We start from the raw sequence: 12,318 nt of genomic DNA on the forward strand, positions 1-12,318 counted from the left end.
GTAATGTTACTCTGCATCAGTGCCTTATGACAAAGCATCTAAACGGTAACAGTTACAAAGAAATAATGAAGGCATTTTCTCCTGGTCCTTATTTTAAATAGGTCATTAAAAAAATAAATAATTATCGATATCGACCGATGTGAAACCCTTTTATATCGTGATACAGTTTTCAGCCATATCGCCCAGCCCTAGCCAGGACTTTTTTAATATAACTCAGATTGTATTCGTCTGAAAGAAGAATGTCATATACACCTAGGATGACTTGAGGGTGAGCAAATTATGGGCTAATTTTAATTTTTGGCTGAACTATCCCTTTAATGTAAAAAATACTATGAAAGTCAATGGGGTGCATCAACTGTTTGGTTACCAACATTCTTCAAAATATCTTCTGTTGTGTTCAGCAGAACAAAGAAACTCATACAGGTTTGGAACAACTTCAGGGTGAGGAAATTATGACATTTTTGGGTGAACTATCCCTTTAAGTGTCTTGGGCCAATGCTAAACTCCTTGTTCTCGTCTAAAGTTCAATGAAATATTCACTAAATATTCAACTATATTACTGATCTACCTGCATTGACACTATATGAGAATTGAACTGAGCTGGATGGAATCACTGTTTTCTCCGGAGTGGCTGTACAGCCGAATAAAATTCTGGATTTTCCAGGACACTTTACGTTTTCTCAAATTCTCCATGTGTTTTCCAGGACTAGAAAACTAGTCATCAATTTTCCAGGTTTTCCTGGGAACCCTGATTTCACCAAGAATAATTAAACTGATCAAAAGTGACAGTAAAGACTTTAATTAAAAGCTGTTATTTTGAAATTTTTATTCATAAAGAAACCTAAAGTTTCTTTGTTTTTGCAAAAATAATAAGCAGCACAAGCCCAAATTTTGAACAAAGGCATAATAATATCTGAATATTCCAGTTTTAGTGTTATTAACAATAATTACAAAACGCTGCTTGATGGAAACAAACAAAACGAAAAACCTTGATTTGACCACTTCTGGCACAATTTATAAAACAGATCATTTGATTTCATGTAGGATTTGACACGACACTGCTTTGCTTCAGCTAAGGTATATTCAGACACAGACTTACTGCTGAACCTGATGGCTGCAGTTGGACCCCGTGTAGCTGACAATGAGCTGTAGTTTCTCGCTGGCGTAGTCCACAAACTGTCTTTTAAATGTTCTTTCTTTGGCCCTAGTGGTCCATGTGAGTCTCTCATACACGTACAGCAGTCCATAGAGACCCACAGACAGAGCAATGAGCCTCCAGCCCACTGCTTTCCAGATCTGAGACACAGAAATACAATAACACAACCATTGAAGCAAACATTCCAACAATTATAATGACAAAGTTATTTCACAAAACAGATTACACGAGGGTGAGTAAATAATGACATTTTTTATGTTTTTGAAAGAAGTCCCCACAGCTGCATTTATTGGACCAAACATACAGTAAAAACACAAATATAGTAAAATATTATTACAATATAAAACAATTGTTTTCTATTTGAATATATTTTAAAATGTAATTGAAGACTGGAGTAATGAGCTTTGCATTACAGGGTTAAGTGTCACATGATCCTTCAGAAAGCATTGTAATATGCTGATTTGCTGCTCAAGACGTTATTTATTATCAATGTTAAAAAAAACAGCTGCTTATTTTTTTGGGAACTGTTTTAACAGTGTAAACTGCTTTTTTTCAAGTTTTCAGGCATGAGATCAGCTAAAGACAACAAATAAGCAAAACCTGAACTCCCAACCCCCCCCCAATAATTGTTTTTATTATAAATTGGTATCAAACTTGTTCTGGAAAAAGTGGTATCATTACATTTATAAATATAAGGGGTGTGACAAGACACTTATCTCACGAGATGAGACACGACACGAGATTGGGTTCACGAGAACGAGACAAGATTTTTTACATAGTATTTTTAAGAAATCTTCAATGATGAAATACATGACTAGAAAAAACATTTGCAGGTGCATTTGAAATGTTTTAACTTGAAATTAATGTCATTACAGTTATATTTTAGAGTATGAATTATCATATGCAGTAAAAGACAACAAGCACTGCAAAGGTTTTGCCAAAAACTCATCTTTCCTGTATGATGGTCTCTGCAGACCTTAGAACTGCACATGAGCTTCTTTTGACCTCCTAACTGAACTTCCCACAAACTGATCATAGATATTAAGTGCCAACAATGAGCATAATCAAAGTATTCAATATTCAAAGTGCAAATAGAGACCACATTTTTCTTCAAGCATGGTACAGAGCTAAGAGATGGTTACAACTAGATAGCTTTCATATTGAGAGATGTTCTCAATATTACAATTTTTACTGTATTTTTGATCAAATAATGCCGCCTTGGTAAGCACTTCTTTCAACAAAAAAAATGTGTATTTATTTTTTAATCTTACCGCCCCAAACTTTTGAATGGCAGTGTATATATTGTAGGAACACATGCAATTTGGTGTAGCAGAGATATTTGGTATGCTCTTACCACTCCTCCAACAACTATAATGCCCATTGATGTCCGAGAGGTGAGTGATGCCAATCCTGTCACCATAGAAACCATTAGCTCTTCCTGGGTCATGGATCCTTGAGGGAAAGGAGGCATACTGGTGCTGACTGGAGTGATGGCCAGGGGCCTGGGAACCTGCCAACACAGCACACATCCTTTATCAATTAGAACCCAACACAGGACAAGGACGTAGGGCCCTTTAATTTCTGTGATGTGGAAAACGCACAGAATCACAAAGTCCAGTCCCAGGCTGCTCTGGGAGTCCACTCCATAAGTATTTCACCATTTCAATTGATTAAAAAAAAACTATAACATATACAAACAGAAACTTCCAGAAAGGTCTTCACGACAACCTGTCCTGTCTTGTCCATGTATTTCTCAAAGTAATAATACTATTAAAACTTTATTTCCTAAGGATATCACTATTTTTCCTCCATGTTTTATTTTAACAATAAACATCTGTTAATGTTTAATGACTTCATTTGGTTACCAGTTTCTGATAATAAATCTGCATAATTTCCAGAAAATTTAACATTTCATAAGGCCCAATTATTGTATTGCTTTTAATGAAATTGTTAAAGTTTTATGAATTCAAATGATTAGACGTTTAAATTAAACAGACAATTAAAATTGAATTAAACCATTAAAACTAAGTCAAGAAAAATTGAAATAGAAAACAAAATAATTTGGGAAAAATTAAATGGAATTTGGGAAAAACAGACTTCATAGGGCCCCTAAAAAAAATGAATACATTGTTGTTAAATTATGTTTCATTATTTCAAGTAGACTATTAATTGACTAAATAACCAATTAAAAATCCAGAAAAAAATATTTGTTTCAGATTTGTCCATCGATAGCATCCTTGGGGCGCTATGAAAATCTTATTACAAAACCAAGGACCATCCAAAATTAACATGTGCTACCTGATCATTGTAGCCCATGAGGGCACGCCGTGTGTTTTTGGGACCCAGGAAGCGGTTGACCAACATGGTCCATCCCAGGGAGAAGTGAAAGCTGATGTCTTCCTGGAAGTCGCTGCAGAGTTTGTCACAGTTGAGGTCGTAGCTGAGGGCGAAGCACTGTCTGGGCACAATCATATCCACCTGCTCTCGAATGCCGATGGGCAGCAGGGGCTTTAGACCCTCTGGAACGACCACAAGTGTCTCATTAACCTGCTGTTACTGGTTATATTACTGGTATGAGCAGTTTGAAAGCTTACCAAATGAGAGAGATACTGACCTATCATTTCAGTCTGTGTGGTTTGCAGCGCTACAGTTATTGCACTGGAGCATCTCTCTGACATATTCTTGCCAAGACCGTCCTCTATGTGCCTGTGGAGCTCCTAATCATTCCAGAAAAACATGACAAAAAAGACATTAGAGCTACCAAAGATAACACATTAACTATAATATTTTTAAAATCCTGAGATAAATCACTATTAACTGCTTTTATCTGTATACAGCCCTAGGCAAAACTGAAAGTTACCAAGGACAAGAAAAGTGTTTCTCAAATTAAATTTTTGGGTAGCTGGGGAAATTCCATGCAGAGAGTTGACACTAAACATTAAATCAACAGTGGATAGGGGAGCGTACAAATAAAGACATTGGACTATTGGACATTGCAATTGGAGAAAGTCCAATTCAAGTCCAACTTACGTTCTTGTATACTTTGAGCACCACTTGTGAAGGATGGAAGTCCATGTGGAAGTCATCCACTAGTACAGCCAGTCTCCGGATCTCCTCTGCCATAGCATTAGATACCTACACATCCAGATGAGCAGGTTAAAGAGTGGAAATGAAAATCTTTGCAATCTTGCAAATGCCAGTTTTATAATGCTTGAAACTTAAATTGTAGAGAAAAATACATTTCTATGAACTATACTTTAATATAGTACAATTATCGCACTACCCCATCATTATAGCACAGGGGTCGGGAACCTTTTTTGACAAAAGAGCCATTTTTTCATTTTTGGTTAATGCATTTTTCCAAAAGAGCCAGGTGTGGCTCGCAAGCCATAGGTTCCCGACCACTGTTATAGCATATTAAACTCAGTGGATTTGTATGATGTGCCAAAAAAGAAAGTCTGACATTACATATGTTTACATTTCAGCCAAACTAAAACAAATATTTATTTAAAAAATGTAATGGAACCGATTTAGTCCTAGAGACTTAGTCCTTAGATTTTTGAAATCTGATTTTTCCAAAGTCAGACTTAAGCCCAAAGCACATCTCATTTTTTATGTGTACACTAAAAAAAATTATTTACACTTCATGTAAATTTCATCACCAGCATAGTAAGCGCATACTGTACACACACAGCCTAATCTTTCTAACTTTGCTCAGCTCTGAAAGGCAAAACAGAGACACATTAGACTTGAGCTAGTCACTTACTAACTACTACTTACTAACATTTCTGAAAAAGACCAGGCGAGTCAAAAATGGCACATCACCTGTTTCTCGACCTCCTCTGTGATCTTTTTGATTTTGCTCTTGCAGTCCAAAGTGAGCAGATCCAGCTGTTTATCGATGAACTCCAGCCTGTCCTCCCTCTCCTCCTTCATCTCTAAACAATGAATCCTGAACAAAACACAAAAAATATTATACTAAATATTTACTTAAGTCTATGCACAGTCAACTACCATTCAAATATAACATACAAAATACTTTTTTAATAATACTGATCTAAGATGGTTAGCTTAATATAATTCCTGATCACTGTGCCCTTCCTTACCAGGTGTGAAGCAAGGAAACCCCTGTACAGACTGACAACTTAACGGATTAAATATTCTATATACTTTTTTTATTGATTATTGAAAAAAAAAAATGTATCATGCAATTTGCTTCTTCACTTCATTCATTTAAAGGTGAACTATGTAGGATTTTTGCAGTAAAACATCCAGAAACCACTAGGCCAGTGTTATATATTTTGTTCAGTTGAGTACTTAGAATATCCCAAATGTTTTCAACTATTTGTAAATCGTGAGAAAATTGCTATTTTAACCAAGGAGCCGGGACGTGTGAGCTATGCGTGTGAGGGAGTCGCCTGTCGATTGCGTCATATCTGCGTCACCCTCGGTCTCCGGTTTTATTCAGTGAAACACTTTACTCTCACTGCATTGTGAACAAGTGTCAAAGCAGCCGCCGAGCGAACGTCATAACTTCCTTTTCAACACACTCAGATATATCTAATACGATAAACAGAGCTGCGTTACCTCACACTCAGCACTGGAGAAGAGGAAGTGCCGCCGGCAACCGTGTCATAATAAAAGTCCCGCCAGCGACTATGCCATAATAACAGTCCCGCTCTCCAATCACTCCAGCGGCCTTGCTCAGCTCCACAACACTCGCTCCTGCTCTGCTTCAGACTACAGTAATGTTAATAATCGCATCCATGAACATGATTTCTGCCCGAGTCCTATCCTGACTGTTTCCCACCGGCTGTGAGGTGAAGACCACATGTCCCGAGATTCTGCGCTCAAACGTGGCGTCATCAAACTACGCCTTTGTTTTGAACAGGCGACCTCTAGTGGACGGAAAAGTTACATAGTGTAGCTTTAACTAAATGGTTTCAAATACAGCTGGGTGATCAAAATCTATTGATATATATATATATATATATTTTGTACGGCATTCACGGTTCAATACGCGCTTGTGAATTGCGTTTTTTCCGGTTTTGCATTTAATTAATTATTTTTCTACAAATTCTATCATTTGCTTCCATCCCAATACTGAACAACGCGACATACATTCACATCACACGTTAGTGGTAGAGTTAAACTCACGGAACACTATATTTATTTACAATCACGAAAGTTCCTTATTTGCATGCGTTTTAAAGCCTTCATTCGCGTGCATATGCACTGTTATAACATGCGCTTCTCCGAGCGCTCGCACTAAACGCCTGTCAAACACGTGATTACTGGACTAAGTAGTCGTCTTACTGCGCTAATACTGTCAAATACACACAAGGTTAACATAAACACAGTCAGATATGTCTAAAGTCAAGTGAAAGTAAAATCGGCGTGTCTGTATATTAGATGCACGCAGGTCTTATATTGACAGCAGCAGCCTAGTGAACCTGCTGTCCTTAAAGGGACAGTTCACCTCTAAAATGATGTCATTATTTACTCACTCTAATGTTGTTCCAAACCTGTATTCATTTCTCGATGACAGAATTTTTGAGTAAACTATCCCTTTAATGTTAATACAACAACAAAAGACAAAGAGAAAATCACTCACTGCTCTTGACTGAAGAACTTTAATACAGTAGCTTTAATAAGAATCAATGTATATTTTATAGTGAAGTCTATGTAATGTTTTATTTGTACATTTATTCATTACATTTCATACTTAAATGCTGCTGTACAGCTCTGAGCTGCCAGTGTAAATCTTTATATACATTTATTTTATATTATACAATACACTAGGAATGTGTACAAGGGTTTTTTTTAAGTAAAGTTTTAAGTTTAAGTAGGGTTATTCAATTATTTTAAGTAAAATTAAAAAAAAGAGTATTGTAATAAAAAATATACTTTTTTTCTCCTTAACCTCTTGCTGTTCCTGTCGCCTAAGAATAGAATAGCAAAAAACTGATGTGACAAGCCATCAGAACTGAACCGAACCGAAAACCGTGGTTAAAAACCGAGGTATATATATATATATTTCAACCATTGTTGCTAATAGTCTAAATAATAATAATTTAAATAATCAAATATATTTTCACATTGTTTTGGCACAAATGAACAAGAGAAAGAATGGTTTATGACGATATACATTACCAGTTTTTTTTTTAATAAATTGATACTTCATTTAATCTCGAGTCAAAGTTTATATCAAATATGACTCTTTTTGTAATTATGTTCTTCAAACTTTTCTGTGTGTTAATGATATGACAGTAGTTTTTCTCAAATTAAACAGTAAAATGCGCCTAAAGTGACTCTCAGTGGCTCTGGATATGATGCTCATGCATTCATGTCCTCATATGAGATGGCAGAGATGGAAACACCCGACCGTCACGCAATTCTGTGTGTGTGTGTGTGTGTGTGTGTGTGTGTGTGTGTGTGTGTGTGTGTGTGTGTGTGTGTGTGTGTGTGTGTGTGTGTGTGTGTGTGTGTGTGTGTGTGTGTGTGTGTGTGTGTGTGTGTGTTAAATTAAACCGCGCGTCTGCGCCATTCATTCACACAGAAACACGGAGGACACGCAGGATTCGTATTTAAATAGTCTTTTTGTGGTTTAATATTCACAGACACTAGTCTATATTACCAGATGCGTTCTCAGGTACTGAACTTTGATACCAATTGATTTAATGTGAATCAGGTTAAATGCCCTTAAAAAACATGAATATTGCCAGATAAAAAGAAAATAAGTTGTGGATATTATCACTCATTTCAAAATCTGACTCGACTATTTATCTCACTTCCTCAGATTGTAACAGCACAATCAGGTACTAAGCTAACTTCAATGTCACCAGTGGATCAGTGTTTAGTGTGTTGGATAACTGCTAAGAAAAGCAGGCGCCTTTGCGCTCACCTCTGCTCTTGAGCTGCAATGTGCACAGAGTCCATAATCAGACGCAGAGCTTCAGAAATCTGCTTGGCTCTCATTGTGTGCTGTTCGAACTTAGTCTTCACTGCTGACTGGGAGATGCACTCCTGTAAGCATACATAATATGTGACAGTCAGACAAAGACACAGAAAAACATTTAAACCAAACACATTCCAAAAACCAACAACACTCACCTCAAAACGTCTTTCAAAGTTCTGAAACTCAAACATTCTTGCTTGAAACCCTTCAGCAAGAGCACCACCTGAAAATTCAACAAGAATTGCTTTACAGGAGTCATATCATGGAAAAAAGGATTTCTCTTGCTTTTTCAAAATAAGAGTTTGATGCTTAAATGGGCATATACATTAAAGTTTACAACATTCACATGATCATGTGGAAGAATATTTGACAACAGTTGTAATGCAAAACCCTGGGCGTTCAATGAAGAAAAACTAATAATTATTAATTACATCAAATTAAATATAAAAATAAATGGGGCTGCACATGGTCCAAAAGGGTTGTACCTAGTCTCTAAACCAACAATTAACCAACCAGAGTCTCATCTCCCATTCCCTTTAAAAGCCAGTTGCACACGCGCCATGGCGGATTCGCTATTTACATGGCGGAATTTGAGAGCAGAAAGACTGAACGCTTCTCTAGCAAGGAATCCTTTTATTTGTAATATTTAAAAAAAAATTGTGTGCTGCTGCGCATCTCTGTGTGTGTAATAACACAAAAAATACTGCGCTATTGACTTTAGACCAGGTTTATGTTGGTCAATGGCGCAGTCGTTCTCAGTTCCTCAAAATAGCAACGTACCACCAATGCGCCTGAACACACCTCGTTTTCAGACCAGAACGCCCATGGGCGCAGAGATGGACGCGAGTGCATTTGCTATTTAAACAATGTGGCGCTGGACGTGAAAATGATAACTGCGTTGGGCTGAAACTAGCAAAAAAACAGTTGTGTCGCGCCTTACGTTGCATTGCGCCGGGTGTATGACTGGGCCAAAAGTTTTACCGACATAAATATTAGTATTTAACCTATTAAAGTGCAAAATAAAAATGTTATTATAATATTATTTATTAAGTTAAAACTAAAAATTATAACTATTACTTAATTTTATTGGATTGGATTCCTTAAAAACACCAGTGGGAATACACTGAGACTAAAAACTAAAAAGCGGTTTGAGTCCATGTTAATTTCTATCTACAAAGTGAAATATTTATCATATCGCAGTTCAAATCTCAATATATGACAAAATAATCGCAATACTGTATAATGTTTTGTTGTGCAGCCCTATATATATATAAGAATTTTACAATAAAAACAATCAAAATGAAATATTAACAAAAATACTTTATATTGTAAATATAAAGTCGTCTGAAGGGTTTGGGAACCCCTGCTGTAACAAATCTACCTGCTTCAGGCATTCCCTGGGCTTTCTGGACACGTGCCTGAAGAACTTCTTTAGCAGAGACAAAGAAGATTCGATCACTGGCCTGAGTGCGGTCCACCACCCGCAGCTCATCCACTAAAAAACTAGTGCAGCGGTCCATGTGCTGCCGTTTCACCTGACAAACACACGTTTCATTATTAGAGTGCAAAAACACCATGTACTGTTTCATTCACCTTGGCTTCAAAAAAGGCTATGACAAGGTCCAATTTGTTTACTTGATTTAATGTGTAAAACGGACACAAAAAACTTCACCTTGTCCCTCATTAGGTAAAAACCATGCTTACACTATTAGGTTTAACTATCAGGGATGCTAATGGTTTAAAAACGTATCTCAGTGTTAACAGACTCAGAGAATGTGTCATGTAAGTCATACCTCTTCCATGTACTCGGGCTCGCTGGCTGAGGCGTCCCAGCGGTTGTTCAGGATGAAGATATTGGGACTGGAGAGGCGCTCGTTCACTTTGTGAAAGAATGATTTTTCCTTTAAGAGGGCAGAGGGAAGACATATTTTAATAAGATGACACCATCACTTTAAAAGGACTTGACAACTTCACGAGGACTGGAGAAAAATAAAGTTAAACATGCTTGACAAGTCATATTTTGCATTGCAATAAAGATTTACACACAAATCTTAAAGGGATGGTTCACCCATAAATGAAAATTAGCCCATGATTTACTCACCCTCAAGCCATCCTAGGTGTATATGGCATTCTTCTTTCAGACGAATACAATTGGAGTTATATTAAAAAATGTCCTGGCTCTTACAAGCTTTATAATGTCTGTTTCTGTTTTGAAGTCCATAAAAGTGCATGCATCCATTATAAAATTATAAGATTTCCACACAGCTCCGGGGGGTTAATAAAGGCCTTCTGAAGCGAATCGATGGGTTTGTGTAAGAAAAATATCCATATTTAAAACTTTATGAAGTAAAAAATCTAGCCTCCGTCAGACTTATTCGACTTACGCCGAAAGTGTAACTTCTCACACAGTACTACATGCTTACGCTACGTCCAATGTCATCGTTACGGCAGTTACGATTTTTTTGCATAAGTTGAATACAGAAGGAGGTCTGGAGGAAGCTAGATATTTTACTTTATGATATGGATATAACATAAAATAATTTTCTTACACAAACCCATCGATTCACTTCAGAAGGTCTTTATTAACCCCCTGGAGCCGTGTGGATTACTTTTATAATGGATGGATGCACTTTTATGGACTTCAAAACAGAAACAGCCATTCACTGATATTATAAAGCTCAGATTGTATTCGTCTGAAAGAAGAATGTCATATACACCTAGGATGGCTTGAGGGTGAGTAAATCATGGGGTAGTTTTTCATTTTTGGGGGAACTATCCCTTTAACACATGAAATCAGTGCAAATACTACTGCACTTTATCTGTGTCAATAATGTAATCTATAGAAAATATTGTTTAAATTATTGTTTAAATATTGCCTCTGCCCCCACATTCAAATAGCCTTTTCACAAACTGAAGTTCTTATTAAACTTACTGTTTGCATTAAAGTTGACTCTGAATTAGCCACCAGCACAAAAACGTCAGCATCAAGGCAGAATTTGTCAATCCAGCTGTCCAACTCTGTTGTAACATCGATGCCAGGGCTTGAAAGGGAAGATGTGACATAAGTTTCAGACTGACAGATATTACTAATGTGACTTCTTATGCACTAAATTAGTTATAATGCAGTAGGCTTATGATGCCACTACATTGGTATCCTTAAAGGTCCCATGGCATGAAATTTTCATTTTATGAGGTTTTTCAACATTAATATGAGTTCCCCTAGCCTGAATATTGTCCCCAAGTGGATAAAAATGTTGATCGGTGTAAACCCGAGTTCTTGCTGTCTTTCTCTGCCTTTGAGAAAATGACAGGCCAGACGAGCCAATCCTGAAGTCTCCTGGTTTGACGTCCAAGCAGGAACGGTTACCTCCCTTTCCTCCACCCAGAGAATCTGTCACGCCCATGCAAGCGCTCGAGAGATCATTGCTTGTGAACGAGTGAACGCTGGCAGTTTCTCAGTGTTTGGATGTACAAATGAAAACAGAAGTCTTTTTTCAGTTCCTTCTGATCTGTGATCAGTGATTTCTGATGTGTAGCTAATTATTTATTATTCGTGCACACAATGCGGCTTCTCTCTCTCCCGACAGAGCGGCGTTTTTGTGTTTTCTATCTTGTGAGTCAGTGTTTTTGTACGTCCTCGTCGCGTCTATCTGTTCTACAATGTGCATACAGTCGTTTCTGCTCAACATCAGCAGAGTCACATCTTTAGAGATAAACCTTACACACGCCGAAGCTCGGGCTGACCGGTCGGCCTTCAACATCCCCGACCCCCAGTACTGCATCTGGCCCACAGCGGAGGCACCAAACGCGGCGCGAGATTAAGCAGAAGGGGGGTAAGCGTGACGGTATCCGGCTAGCTAGCTATTCCCACAATAAACTGGATTACATTCGATTACTGCTGTTGTGTCTTTGTTTGCGCTGTGTACTCAATGCACGTCACTGACGCTTTCCATATGATAGGAACATATCTAAAAATAATGGTATTATCAACACTTACTCATAACTCGTTCATCTCGACAGCTGTAATGGTACCATACAAAGTTGGTAATAATGATGAAGACGGACTCGGCGTGACTGGGAACTCTCAAATACAAACACAATAAACTCGCGCTGACAGACAGCGCTCTCATAACTCAGTAGTTACTATAAATAACTTTGTTAGCAATCGCTGAGCTCAGTCTCTGGTACATTAGTGATGTCCGGT

The 12,318-nt window shown here is 37.5% G+C and overlaps 1 protein-coding gene across 2 annotated transcripts in view; it reads right to left on the bottom strand.

Annotated features, from left to right (window-relative positions):
- The window catches only part of mfn2 (mitofusin 2), a 49,981-nt gene that overhangs the window by 8,958 nt on the left and 28,705 nt on the right, over positions 1–12,318 (bottom strand). For both annotated transcript variants that reach the window (XM_079827683.1, XM_079827682.1), the window contains exons 6-16: positions 11,047–11,155; positions 9,908–10,015; positions 9,496–9,649; positions 8,270–8,337; positions 8,061–8,182; positions 4,982–5,108; positions 4,187–4,291; positions 3,771–3,873; positions 3,455–3,675; positions 2,511–2,666; positions 1,100–1,296 (exon numbers count right to left, since the gene is read on the bottom strand). In XM_079827683.1, coding sequence (XP_079683809.1) covers positions 1,100–1,296; positions 2,511–2,666; positions 3,455–3,675; positions 3,771–3,873; positions 4,187–4,291; positions 4,982–5,108; positions 8,061–8,182; positions 8,270–8,337; positions 9,496–9,649; positions 9,908–10,015; positions 11,047–11,155 — 1,470 coding nt within the window. The remainder of the gene's footprint in view (positions 1–1,099; positions 1,297–2,510; positions 2,667–3,454; positions 3,676–3,770; positions 3,874–4,186; positions 4,292–4,981; positions 5,109–8,060; positions 8,183–8,269; positions 8,338–9,495; positions 9,650–9,907; positions 10,016–11,046; positions 11,156–12,318) is intronic.

Source organism: Gobio gobio (assembly GCF_949357685.1).
Source record: "Gobio gobio genome assembly, chromosome: 10".
NCBI classification, from domain to species: domain Eukaryota; kingdom Metazoa; phylum Chordata; class Actinopteri; order Cypriniformes; family Gobionidae; genus Gobio; species Gobio gobio.